This window comes from Lepidochelys olivacea (genome assembly GCF_965140295.1).
Source record: "Lepidochelys olivacea isolate rLepOli2 genome assembly, chromosome: 2".
NCBI lineage: Eukaryota > Metazoa > Chordata > Testudines > Cheloniidae > Lepidochelys > Lepidochelys olivacea.
This window is the reverse complement of record NC_140412.1, coordinates 33,395,598-33,409,979: the sequence shown is the minus strand read 5'-3', so window position 1 is coordinate 33,409,979 and position 14,382 is coordinate 33,395,598. Positions and strand designations below refer to the sequence as shown.

The 14,382-nt window shown below is 35.3% G+C and overlaps 1 protein-coding gene across 1 annotated transcript in view; it reads left to right on the top strand.

Annotated features, from left to right (window-relative positions):
* EMC2 (ER membrane protein complex subunit 2) overlaps nt 1-11,380 on the top strand; it is a 49,618-nt gene extending 38,238 nt beyond the window's left edge. Inside the window, exons 8-11 of the mRNA XM_084618841.1 lie at nt 2,631-2,712; nt 3,746-3,856; nt 5,652-5,756; nt 10,768-11,380. Coding sequence (XP_084474967.1) covers nt 2,631-2,712; nt 3,746-3,856; nt 5,652-5,756; nt 10,768-10,854 — 385 coding nt within the window. The 3' untranslated portion in view covers nt 10,855-11,380. The remainder of the gene's footprint in view (nt 1-2,630; nt 2,713-3,745; nt 3,857-5,651; nt 5,757-10,767) is intronic.
* The last annotated feature ends 3,002 nt before the right edge of the window (nt 11,381-14,382 follow it).

The window sequence follows — 14,382 nt, the reverse complement described above, 5'->3', positions numbered from 1 at the left end:
TTTTCTAATATTGCAGCATTAATTCTAACTTCCATCCGGAGGCATGTTATTTTTTTTTCTCTTTAGTTCATCACCCAGCCTGAATTATATCATATTGTTTCCTTCCTTCCTTTCCACAAAGTGGTAAAAGAATCAGATTCTCAGGGAAAAGGTGGCCCTTCTCATTGTGCCAGAAAAAACAGTCCCAGTTCCCATAGAAAAGAAATTAAATGAATACTCAGATCTTCTGACTCTCTCTAGATTTACAGTTTTAGTGCACAGATTTTCCATTTCTTTTGGGAAATGTGCAGCAACTGTATAGGAAAAACAAATAGCTTGGAAAACTTTTTTATTACAATGTATAAAAATATATGTTACATAATGAAGGCTATAGCTACACGATTATTTCTTTCTAGTTTGTTAGAACTTTTTGCTGACATTCTGCTTTTTTTCAAAAATTTTCTTGAGCAATAGTGTATGGAATTTATCTGAGTTCATTGAAAAATTGAACCACATTGAATGTATGCCCATGAGCATTATCAAATAAATAGTTTTCAAGCGTATTGGTTATGAAATAATGCAAATTCTTGGCTGAGAAACAGCTGAAAGTAATTTTTTTAGGAAATAATTGTGGTCTTGCCCTGCCCTTCTCAGCTATGTTATAAATTCTGTTTTGACTTTGAAGCTGGTTAAAGTTACAAATTTTGGCCCTGATTCTGCAAAGTTTTATGCACATGCTTATCTTTAATAACTGTAAATAGTCCCCAGTCCTGCAATCTGATCCATTAGTGAGGAACCATGTGCCTCTCCGTAGCCTCAGTGAAGGGTCTTGGAGTAGCCATCCATCTGTGTATAAGCTGAAATTGGGGCCATGATAATATACCGTATATACTCATTCATAAGCCGAATATTTTTGGTAAAAAAATGACGCATCAAAGAGCTTATAAATGGGTCGGCTTATAAATGGGTCTACACCAAAATTTGATTTTAAACTCTATGAAATCGTTGAATTGAATATTTAATACATTGTCATTTTGTTTACAACATTTTTTTAAAATTTTATTAAAAACCGTATGACCCTTTCATAAGTCGACCCTATATTTCAGGGGTTGGCAGACTTTGGCTCCTGGCCCGTCTGGGTAAGCTGCTGGCGGGTCGGGACGTTTTGTTTACCTGGAGCATTCACAGGCATGGAGCCCCTCAGCTCCCTATGGCTGCAGTTTGCCGTTCCCAGAACGGCGAACTGTGGCCACAAGGAGCTGAGGGGCTCCATGCCTGCAGACACTCCAGGTAAACAAAACATCCCAACTTGCCAGTGGCTGATGGACCGGGAGCCAAAGTTTGCCAACCCCTGAAATATAGGGTCGACTTATGAAAGGGTCATACGGTTTTTACTATTTTTACCTATCCATCTTGTGGGGGTCAGCTCATATACGAACAGGCTAATGAACGAGTATATACAGTATAATGATAAATATGTGTGCAAAGATATTATAAGTAAATTGTGGACCAAAACTGCTAATCTAAAAAAAAAAAAAAAGGCCCTATTACAGCTGTAAATTGTACAGCTATAAACTTTCATAACATGGTTCGTTTGCTATTATAGCTAAAGTAAATATCTGTCAATATTTACTTAATAAACGCCAGTTTTCTGGGTTTGGGCATCTTACTATTTCAAACCACATTGAACTAAAATGTCTTACACCTAGTTTAAAGCCAAATTCTGAATGTTCTCCAGGTAACAGTGTAAATTATTTGAACCTCACTAAAATTTTATGGTGTATATTTAGAAAACAAAAAGGTCCCAAAAATGGTTTTGTGAGCTTTTCTCAATTATTTTTTAAAGACTTAATTAAAGAAAAAAGTGGTAATTTCCCCTTTTGAATGGTATAAATATTTCCATTTACATTTGTATAGTATTTTGTATCTGTATGCAAACCTGGAATTCTTGATTTAAAGGTGTTCATGTTAAGGTGTTAGGTCTCAGTCTTGCAATTAATTCCTAAAGGGTAGACCTTGGTGCGGGGGTTAATTCCAGAATCAGAGCCTTACTCCATAATTTTCAATGGCTTATGAAGCATCAAATAACTTAAAATACTTTCTTCAGCTGTGGAACAAAATGATGGTAGTTTGTCTTTAAAATTAATCAAATGCTTTTTAGCAGTTTGAGTTTTTTAAAGCTTTGAAAAGGCACCAGAAGATGTCTTGTAAATTACAGTGGTACCCATCGCTGCTTAGTAGGTGTCTTAACGTGTTCACACCCTACATTAATTGTTTGTATGTGCCAGGTCCATTAAAATAACACATAAAATACTCAATACTGGTCATTGCACTGTTGGGTGTGGAATCCTTAAATAACTTCAATGCATAGTTCTCTGGAAGATACATGAGTTCACAGTGATATCAGATCATGTCCATTGAGCCAATCTCAGTTCACCACGTATTATGATTTTATATAAAAAAAATCAATAAATCTTAAATTTGTAAAAAAAATTCTGTTTTGTTATAATAAAATTCATGAAATAATGAGACAATATATAATAATAATGAGGGCTAAAAATACTGAAATGTAAATAATACAATAGCAAAGACCTATACCCACATCAAATCAACAGTTTGTTTTATGTCACTTTGTTTTTGATGTTCCTCAGCTATGCAAAGGCGGCCTTCTGTTTGGAGGAGCTTATGATGACTAATCCACACAACCACTTATATTGTCAGCAATTTGCTGAAGTAAGTATTTTCAAAAGAATCGGTTGTGTTTGAATAGCTGTTCTGGTTTTGCAGCTAATAGGAATAATACAAATAGAATGAAAATGATTTCTTTTTAGTATATTTCCTCTTTGGGATTTTAAGTACGTACAAAGGGGAGGCATCAGTTTAAAACACTTGATAGAATTTTGCACGTTGAGTCATGATTTTTTAAAAAAAATCCTAGGATTACTACTATTACTAAATTGTAAATAAGAATTAAACCATCATTTGAATGTACAAATTCTTATGGAAATAAACTAAGCTTGTTGAAACGTTTATGCTCTTCAGTGAAATTTCAAAACTAAATGAATGATAAATTAAACTTCTATATATTATTAATGCTTTTCTTGGGAAGTATGTTGTGTTTTTGGGACAGTCAAGGGGCCAGAGCTTGCAGTCCTCCTTTGTAGGAAATCTTGCCTGACAGAGAATTGGGAAAACATTACAGGATTTGGCCTAAGATATTTAACAGTTTGCACTAGATTCCAGTTTTTAAATTAAAAAAAATGGCATTATTATTAGTGAGAGTAAATATAATTTGTTCTATTTACATGGATTAAATATTAGATAATTGTTCAAATTTAAGAGTCTGCTTATATCACTTTCTGGTTCCTAGAAATCCAAATTTTCTAGAATACATCTTCTAAAAAGTATTCTTCCTCTAGTTACTATAATAATGGGAATTAATTCATTTAATTTCTCCTTTATTATGTCGGTGAGTGACATTTAAAATAGCGACTTTTTTTATAGTGAAAGCATCTTTTTTTTCTAAATTAGATTATTAAAAAGATCAGATACCTCACAGGTTAGTGCTTTGCCTTTTGTGTTTCACATGGCATTCAAGATTTAGATGAGTCTTAACAGTTTTAAGAGTAGTTTCTATAATCTCTTTGATTCAGATAGGCACCAGAAGCTGCAGTAGGTAGATATTTTCTATCTGAGGCATGATGGAACATGCAAGTTTTCAAAGTAGTAAAATAAAACAGGTTTAATCAGTCTCTAATTTTAACAGGTTAAATATACCCAAGGCGGGCTTGAAAACCTTGAATTATCAAGAAAATATTTTGCACAAGCATTGAAACTGAACAATAGAAACATGAGAGCTTTGTTTGGACTATACATGGTGAGTTTGAATGAATACTCATTGATTGTGTGTTGTCATTTAAAATTCAGTAATCTTTCTAGTCTAATATAATAGTTTTACTGTTTTGAATGAGAGTTATTAAATATCAGGAATGAACTGTTTGTTAGGCCAACGCGTTAAGGGCCTGCTTCCACACCAGTTGCAATCTATGGGACACAAGAGGACCTGGATTCTGTTCTTGCTCTATCCCTGACCTTCACATCATCCTTCTGTGCCCTTAGTTCCCCATATTCAAATGGGATAATTCTACTTCAACCTTCTGTGTAAAGTGCTTTGAGATCTGGTTAGTGCACAGTATTGTGGTTTTGGGTTTTTTTGGGAATTTAATTGCAAAAGGTGTAATTATTCTATAACCTTGTCTGTACTACAGAAACTTTGCAAAAATTTCCCCAGTTTCCTACACCAGTTCAACTCCACCGGGGGTAGCAACAGAGAAAGCCTAGTGTAAATGAGATGCCAACATTTTAAGTAATTCACCTTTGAAAAGCAACTGGATAAAGTGAAATGTGAGGGTACTAGAATTATTATTTATTTAACCTTAATTTACCATTTACATGCATTTTTGAGGATTGGGTTATTAATGGTAACAGTGTGTGCTTTTTAACAATTATATTTATTATAGTAGGACTGTCTTAACCTTAAGTTAACAATGTGTTTTTACTTGGGAATTAAAAAAAATTTGTGGACGCTAGCTGTCAATTAGAAGTTTGGTAATGAATCAAACATACTATATGCAATATCTTCCCTTTCTATTTAGGGCACTCTCAAGCACTGAATTGTTATGCATTAATGAGACCAAATTAATAATAAAATAAAACCTTTTTCCTAAATCTGTGGCTTCTTCATTACTGAGTGGTGATGGGATTTTCTGCTGCCAGAGTACGTAAAGAGGCCCAGTGTTTCTGCAGTCACAAGTTGTATAATTAGTTTTGAGAATTTTCTGCAAGCAAGCAATTTATCCCTTATGTGTTTTACGTTAATGGAAACTTCTGTAATGAAACTGTGTTCAACATTTATATGGTTTGTATTTATATTTTAAGGGTAGACATGCACAAAGCCTGAACTACCTTAAAATTGTTGATCTCTAATGTCCCTAATATGTCAGTCTGGACACTAAGGGTATGTCTACACTACAGTTAGACACCAGCGACTGGCCCATGCCAGCTGATTCAGGCTCTCAAAGCTTGGGCTAAGGGGCTTTTTAACTGCAGTGTAGACATTTGGGTTTAGGGTGCAACCAGAGCTGTGGGACCATCCCACCTTGCAGATCCTAGAATCCAGACCAAGTCTGAACATCTCCACTGCGGTTAAACAGCTCTTAGCCCGAGCTGCATAAGCCTGCGTCAGCTGGCACTGCCAGGAATGGGTTTTTAACTGCAGTGTAGACATATCCCAAGACACTGGGTTTTATAGCCTCCTTGCCAGCAGATGGAGACAGAAAGCTATTTTTGTGACACTTTCACTCCATAAATGGAAAACGACTGATAGGAAAAGAACTGGGCATATTCAATCTCCCTTGCAGGGATAGGAGAGAGAGACCCTCTTGTGGACAGCTGAACCCAAAAGTCTTTCATTTTAGTGAGATCAGTTCTCAGATCTTTTAACAGTCTAGTTTTAGGCTGGAGACTTTTTATGAGCCAAGGGTTCATTTTACATTCTCTCTTCGTTCCTTTCTGTTTGACTGTGTGTGGTGCACACCACCAGTTCCTATGGTCTCCTCTTTTGTATATGTATGTATTTTGCACTCTTACTATTTTTTGTTTTGTAATCCTAGTCTGCCAGCCATATTGCTTCCAATCCTAAAGCAAGTGCAAAAATGAAAAAGGACAATATGAAGTATGCCAGTTGGGCAGCTAACCAAATCAATAGAGCTTACCAGGTTAGTATTTTGTCTACATTCTAAAGTCTTTTCCTGGACATACTGCATATCTCTATGTTATGATAAAATGGGTTACTAAAAGGCAAGATGTCTGCATATCTTAATAGCTTTTCTACTTCTTTTAAAATTAAATTGGACAGATTTGCAGCTTGCGTAAATCAGCATAATTTGGTTGATTTCAGGTCACACCAGCTGACGATCTGATTCAAATGTATGCATTCTATTTCTGTGTAAAGGACTCTGATGTTTTACATGCTGTAGTATCTGTATAATGTACTGGGTTTGGGTTTTTTTTTTGTTTTTTTTGGTATCTATTGATTTGTTCTTTCTAGTATTAGCATTGAATGCACAGGGTAGCATTATATGAATCTCCAAGGCTTGGGTCTATATGTTTCTGATTGTTTCATCATATGTGGTATGTCAGTAGTCAATTAAAATAGTTTTGAATTTCTACTTTAGTTGTGTTATTTACTAAAAGAAGCAGAGATGAAAGGATTCAAGGCAAGATTTTTTTTAAAAAAATGACTTGGGTGCCCAGTTTAAAACACTGGATTTTGGGGGAGAGGCGCTCAGCGCTTTCTGGAAAACGGCCTCTTTTAAGGTGTCTTAAGTTGAATACTCAAAGTCACAAGCCCGTTTTTGACAGTGCTGGCCTTAGTGAATTGGTGGCATAGTCAGGATTAATACCATGGAATCTTGAGTCCCAGGTTCCAACTTTAAAACTAGAGATTTATTCGTAAAAATGAAAGCTTGTAGTTATTTGATTCACAGCCACTTATTCTTGTTCTTTTCATGTGGCTATTTAACAGCTCAGGATCTCTCAGGAAATATGATTTGTGTGTTTTTTTTGTTTTGTTTTTTTAACTCTATGGTGCAGTTATACAGTTCTTGTGAAGTTATTTTGGAGCCAGGTTAAAATGATTTGGCTTCCCTTTCTCAGTTGATGCTTACCAGAACAGATCACATTAACGCAACTAAAATATATATATTTAAAACAAATGTCAGAACTTCTTTGTGCCTTCATTCCTTTGTGACACATTGCATAGTTCAGATGTATTTTATAGCACTTTGGGATAAAAAGTGACAAATACCATATCTGACTGAAACTGCATGGGGGATTTTGATTTGTAGCATGTATCTACTCAAATTAGAATTTGGCTAGCAGCTCTGTGTGTGTGCGCGCGTGTGTGTACTTTTATATATTGTATAAAAATACACACACGTGCACACACAGCTGGACAGGACCATTTCCCAGTCCCACCCTGCTTAAAATGTGAGTCTGACAAAACTGCGGGTAGGGTTTGGCGACACAGGTGGTACAGGAAATGGGGGTGTTGCAGAAGGTGGCCGTCTCCCTTCTGAGTTGATATGGAATCAGAGCCGTTGCATAATATTGTGGTGTTGAAGATGAAACTTTGGTCACTTGTGTCAATTAAAGTCCCTATGGCCTTTTTCGTGAGAGGAGATTCCATTTTGGATAATTAAATAGTCTATGAAACGCCACCCTTCTCCCACATTCCCCAAAGTTCTATGCAAAGTGAGATAGGAGACATAACATCTTAGTGAGTTTGCCATGGGTTTATGAGTTCTGCTACGTGGACTTGCTGGCATTGTCAGCAACTCAGTTTGTCCTTCAGTCATGTCTGTTCTCCTACTCCAGAGAGGTAGATGCATTCTTCATCCTGATTTGGCTACCTAGCAAAGTAATGTGGATTTGTGGCTCTGAATATGGATATTTTAACTGAAGAAGTATAGAGGTATTGGGAGTTCCACTGCAAAATATATGCTTTTCCATGTGGATTTTGAACTTAAATTCCCACCAGTTTCATGCACAATACCCTTAATTTTGGATAACTTCCTCTAATTTGGCAAGTTCAGGTCTGCAAGTTTGTTTGATAAATATTCAGCTGTTTTGTTTTTCAGTGGATCTCTATTTTTGATAAACCCTAATTAAAAATGTTTCTTTAGTGGCCTACTTCTCTTCATCTGGCTTCTGGCACCTAATTTTAGTCTTTTGCTTTGTTTTTTCCTGTAGCTTGAGTCTCTATTCGAACTATTGAATTACTTTGGTTTCTTGTATTAAGTGGTTTATTTTGTTTGTGAACACACAGATGAAATTAAAGAAAACAAAATTTAGGCTGAATTATCCAAGAAGGTCTCCTTTCACCAAGATCTGTCAGACTGGAATAGGCTCCCAAGGAAAGTGGTGGAAGTTAGGAAGGTCGAATTAGATCGTGAATTTTTTTAGGAGTACAAATATTTGCACTTATGTATTTTTTGGCAATCCATATTTATTTAGGTGTTCAATATTTGTCCATCCCTGCTAACTAGTGCTTCTCTAGCTGTGCCTGGTCTAGTAGAGAAATGTCCATTTAGGAAGGGAGAATTGTCTGGTATCTAGAACTCCTGGATTCTAACCCTGATGCTAAAACAGGATTACTTCTTAGGGCATTGGGTTTAATTCTTTGTAAAAACACTGTTAACCCATCATATGAAATCCTTTCTAAAAGTACTAACTATTGAAGTATAAGTGCATTTCTATTATATTAAACACTTGAGACTGGTGGCTTGTCATCCAGATTAGGTTTTACATTGTGTAGAGGTCACAGAACATCTTTTTTAGGGAAATTCTGACCTGTGGTATCAAAGCAAGCTCTTTACAGTTGTATATAAAATCCATTTATATAACTATTGACGTGAATCACACAAAAAGTGAAGAACTACTTCTTTGTGTCGCTTAACATTGAAACAAAATATGGCTACCTAATGCTCTCCAATTAGATAATTGGTTTAGCATGTCCTGTGGTAGAAGCATTTCAGCAGAGGCAAGCAAGTTTGATTGATGCTCATGAAAATCTTTTATGTGATCCCACTCCTGGTAACTTTCCAGATAAATGTTTCTTAGGCACATTGCTAAATTCTTCAGTGTTAGTGAGTCGCATGTTATTTATGATTGGAGAGGTGATTCCTTTACAAACCATTTGGGAAACAGAAAATTAAATCATGATTTAAAAAAAAAAAAAAGGATTCCGGCTCAATCATCTGAATTGCAGTATAATGCCGGAATAGAAAAAATAATTGGTCATCAAGGAAAATTTGAAGTGATTAGATTTCAAGCTTCTATTTGTTATGATGTGGAGTTTAGTTTTATTCTAATTTAAAGTGCATGTCAGTATCATTAAGGCAGCCGCTCATGAAACTAACAAGTAATGTTACTTAAATTGACATAAAATATGAATTCTGTTCTCAATGTCCTTAAAGCAGAAACAGAAGTAAAATTCTGCTAATTTTGAAATCCCCTGCCTCCCTCCTCTGATCACCCCTGCCCCACCCCCAACTATTTCTACCATGCAGCATTACTTTTTGACCACAGTGTGCACAGGCTTCTGTGCTGTTACTGAAAGAGTCACAGGAATCGTAACACATGCTGTTTTATCTGTTTTTTATTTTTATTTTTTTTAAATCAAAGCTGTTTCTCAAAGAATTGGACCTCCCCGAGTATTTGATTAGGGCTGTTCTTGTTTTGTGTGGGGGAAAAGGAGGGCATAGAAGAGAGGTTTTCTTCTCTTCTGTTCAAATCCAGGCAAAAGTTACTTTATCAGCTGGGAAGGCATAAAGCAATCTCTGCTGTTCCTCTGAAGTGTTATCATTATGGGCAGTTATGGGAATCTGACAATTTAAAAGGTGGATTTACACCTACTAGCACAGGCAAAATTAAATGGCATTCCACTTCCAGTAAAAGCAAGGTATTCTTTAGTTAAGGGATACAGTAAACAGTTTGTCATCATAGCTACATTTTATGCTTCTAGATATTTAATTTGTAATGCCTTTTTATTTCCCATACCAAGTCTAGTTTTTTAACAACACAAAGCTAACAGCTAGGAATTAAGGGAAACTTAATGTTAGACTGTAGCCTAAGGGGTCAAAAGCAGGTGAACAGCTCCTGCAGCTTGCTGCTGCTGTGATATTACCTGAGTTTGATCACTTAATCTTTCCCAACAGGTCATGAGAAGTTTGCTAAATTAAGTTAATTACAAGAGAAATGGGACACATCATAAATCAATGACTAAACATGCAGGACAGCAGTGGTATTTGAAGAAAAAATCATTAAACTGTAAATTTATTGAGTGTTTAGATGTTAACATTTAGTCAGAGAATAGGGTATTTTACTAACAGCAAATTATAGTCAGTACTTTATCACCAAAATATTTAGTGTATGTTTGGTGGTGGCGGCTTTTTTTTCCTACTTGACTAAAGCACCAACCTAGCCAATAAATCTATTGTGTTCTGTCAGGCTGATGAGTGATGGGAATTGTCAGTACAGTTAGAAAACTCATTTTGAGATCAGCATGGGGTAGTTAACAACTCTTTTTTCTCCCCTGATGCTAGGTTACTAGTATAGCATGGAATTTTAAATGCTAAAATGTACAAAGGTAATATTTGCATGGCTACATATTCCTTCATTACCAATATAGGCTTTATTTCCAATTCCATCTGGAATTACAATTGTAATGGTAGATTATAATTAAATAAAAGGTTCTGACTCACAATCACAGTTGAACCGAGGAATACATTTATGGGATCACTGTCTTGCTTTACAGTATGTTTTTGTAAGTAAACTATTCCATTCCTGTGCTGTAAATAATATGGAGTCTTATTAGTTTTTTATCATGTCCATATCCTGCCTCTATCAAAATATGAACATGATCGAAGTTAAATCAAATAAAAGACCAGCTTTTTAAAATGTTTCTGACAAATCACAAAGCAGACAATGGAAAAATTGTCTTTGCTCTGTGTTAAGGTAAATGCTAACTTAAGTGGTACAGTCTTAGTGAAACGTTTGGTTTTTTTGTAGTAAATTGGTGGGCTGTTTTAAAAGTTATTTTTGTGTTTTAAAAGTTATTTTTGATTAACATTTAGAACCATAGCTTGTACAAGTCTATTGCACAGCATGGTATAGTGAATTTTCTGTCACATCACTGGTAAAAGTGAGTTTATTCTTTTTCTTTAGTTTGCAGGTCGCAGTAAGAAAGAGACTAAGTACTCTCTGAAGGCAGTGGAAGACATGTTGGAAGCCCTGCAAATCACTCAATCTTAGACTGTCACAAAGAGATCTAATGTGAGATTTTACAACTCCATGTTCAACCTTTAATGATCTATGACTTACGTTACTTTAAATGCCCAATTCCATTGTTAATGTGCTATCTTAAAGGATGTTTTTATGAACATTTAAAATGTCTATTTATTGCTGCTGTGAAGAAGACACAATGAAAACTCACTAAAATGTATAACTTATCCCAGGAAGATAACATAAAGAAATTAAATGTATTGCACCTCAGTCTCTTTAGATTCTGTATGTACAGTGACTGCTTTTTAAGCCATAATCTGATGTAGAAATAAACTTGTTAAATGATCAAGTACAGTTATGTATTGGACCTGCAGACTTATACATATAGATGAATACTATATGTTATTCAATTAAGATAAAATTATCTATTTGAGTTAAAATGTGGTAAAAGGTAAACGGTTACTGAGCAGTATTCATTATACAAACATGAATCATTACTCTACCTGAGCACAGTTTATTCAAGAATAAATTTGATATTAAAGTTTTTGTTAAGATATTTTCTTGTGTAATTGGCAGTATAGAAATGGAAGCAATATATTCATATCGTTGGTTTCAGTGGAAAGAACTCACGTGCTTAGAGATAAGCATATGCTTAATACTTTGCTGGAGCCTTTGTGTATAAATGCATGAGCAAGTATCTGCTTGTCTATACAGCTATGTGATTGGTGCATCTGCCTGCACGTTTTTTATTTGTGCAGTTAAGGACAGTAGGAAATCACCTCATGCTTCAAGAGCTATCTGAATACAGCGTTGTGTACTCGTTTCGATGTTTACTGAGCAAAACAGTGCAGCTCATGGTTTATGGATCTTTGGTTCAGTCAGAATTAAGCTGTTGGTAATTCATAAGCTGTGGCAATTTAGTCATGCAGCTGTTTCTTCTACTGCAGTTTCAGCAACTGGGCTGCAGAGTGGAAATTATATCAATTAAAAAATTCCAGTAAGAGATACTTCAACCCTTGATTTTAATGATGGATATCAATATAGTTAATAACACAGCTCATATTTTAAACTTCATATTCTTCTATACCCAGAGCACGGTTAAGTCAAAGGCACTATAAGCCTTCCTAAGGCCCCAATTCCTGTGGTCATGTGATGAGATCAGAGACTTTCAGCTTTCATTTAAATAAATAAATTAAAAGTTTCTGTCCCTTGTGGATTCACAGAATAGCTTGAAAACGTGACCCAAGTGTAACTGATAGCTGCCGGAGTCTGCCTGCAATAGCTCAAATTGCTGTTTTTGAACAATAGCTCCAAAACGTGAACTGACTTATTCATCTTAACTCTGAAACATGCTTCCACCCCAAGGAGGAGCGGGGCATGGGCAGAGGGGCTTTGGGATGTGGGTTTTGCCTTAATTCAATCCTGCTAAATACCAAAAGGCATGTACTATAAAGGACTAGTTCACATTTCAGAAACATGGTTTACTTCATTTGGGTCACTTCAGAAAGATTTGGGGGGGGACACGGTTTAAAACAAAATATTCATTTGGTTTTTCAGTGAATAATTGAAACAAAGCATGAAGTGTTTCCAAACAATGGGTTGAAAATTTGGTAAAATTAGTGAAAAATAGCAAGTACATTTTTCCATGGGTGCTTGTTAAATGTGAAGCCAGTGATGTACAGATTTTGGTTTTAGATGAATTGCCTTTGATTAGTCAATTCAGAATTAGCTATATTATTTGTAATATTTTACTATCAAGTGTAGGAATAAAAGCTAAGATTTTTTTTTTCCACATTAGGAATGTTTTCAATGTTAATTGTACCAAGATTAGAAAATGGCAGTTCTCACAAACATTTTCAGTCCTTAATTATGATCTTATTCCTCATCTGTTCCACAGTCAAAGGATTTCCACCTCCAGATTACTTCTATATAAAAAGTTGCCCTGTCTTATGGGATATACTTTAAATAGTTAAAATTTCACTTTTATACTGATATCTAAAAGAAATGTGTGTATTCAGCCACTTCTAAACTTGAGTAAATCAAGGAGATACTTTACTACAATAACTAATTCACAAGCCCTTTTTATTGTGTACTTTTAACATGACAGTAATATGTCAATAGAGAATATTAAGTGTGAAACTCTCAAGTAAACCTAGAGATTTCTTCATGAATGTACAGCCTTATACTGTAGGAGTGCGCCCTCTAGAGTTTTAAAAAAATTCCATTAATTTCTTCAGAACATGCATCCTGCAGTTCAAAAAGAATGGCAAGCTCTAGCAATGTTTGTTGAAACACTTCTGTACAAAAATAAAGTCTCTTCTTTGCCTCAGAGGTTTAGATTTTCTAAATGGGTTCAATTTATTGTACATTTTGTATCTAGTGTAGTTTAGTTACTATCACTGTAGCATTAAAATGCAAAATCAATTGAAACCACTATTTCATAACGTACACATTCATCTCTAACTCCAATGGGCGAAGTAGAAGAGTCATGCTGTGCAGTTTCGGCTCCTTGTGTTGAGTTTAGGATCATCACTAAAATAAAACCACAAAAGTACTAAGTGTAGTAACATCCAAACTGTTTAAACATTTTACTGTGTGTAATTTGTCATTTTGTAATTAGGAATCATTCCCCCCAAATTTATTTCTGCCAACTGTACTAAACTTTTGTGCAGTGTGTTAATAGATAGTGCACTGGTCCCATGCATCAGACAGCTGGTGGTCCTTGAAAATGAACGTATAAGATGTTCTGTGTGAGACAATTTTCAGCATAACTAGCACATTGACAACTTATTCGTCAAATCTAGGCCCTTTTATTAATTCCCAAATTATCCACAAATAGACATCAGTTTTGTTCCTTCTTTGAAATTATTCAGTGACATGTCATTTTGTTGACTGCTGACAGACAGTCTTCTACGACTGTTGCATCAGGTCTTCCCTCTTTGTGTTATGTGACTAATCTCATGGCTTGGATGCTTCCCCAAGCTTCAGAGTTTAGAAAATGGCCTAGCCAATATTTATGCAAATCCACTAGCATGAATATTTGTGAAATTTTCCTTCCACTAACACTTGCAAACAGTTGGCCAGAATGTTTATGGAAAGTGATTGAAAGGGGTTGCAAATACCATCAAATAGAATTGAGTTTTCTATTCAGATGAAGAATTGTAAATCCTTTATCGCACTAGTCTCACTTTACACAGTTTTGTATCCAAGATCTGTGATAACCTCATTCAGTAATGGGTGCATTTCATATAGGTTGACTGTTCCAAGAATAGGAAACACTTGTGTAAAATACTATTGATGTTGCCTTGGTCTAATGAATAGAATTTCATACAAGGGAGTTTATTTAACTGAAAAATAAATGACACTAACTTAGGTGCTCTGACAATGACAAGCACTATGTAAGTGCTAAGCGTTGTCGTCCATGTGCAGGCTCTTCTCTCCAAAGTAATAGGCTGTCATTCCATATTGTTTCAACTGGCACCATAGATTAGACATCATATGGAATCATCATGTGTTGAGTTAACAGCATTCTGCTTTGAGATACTGAACAGAGAAGCT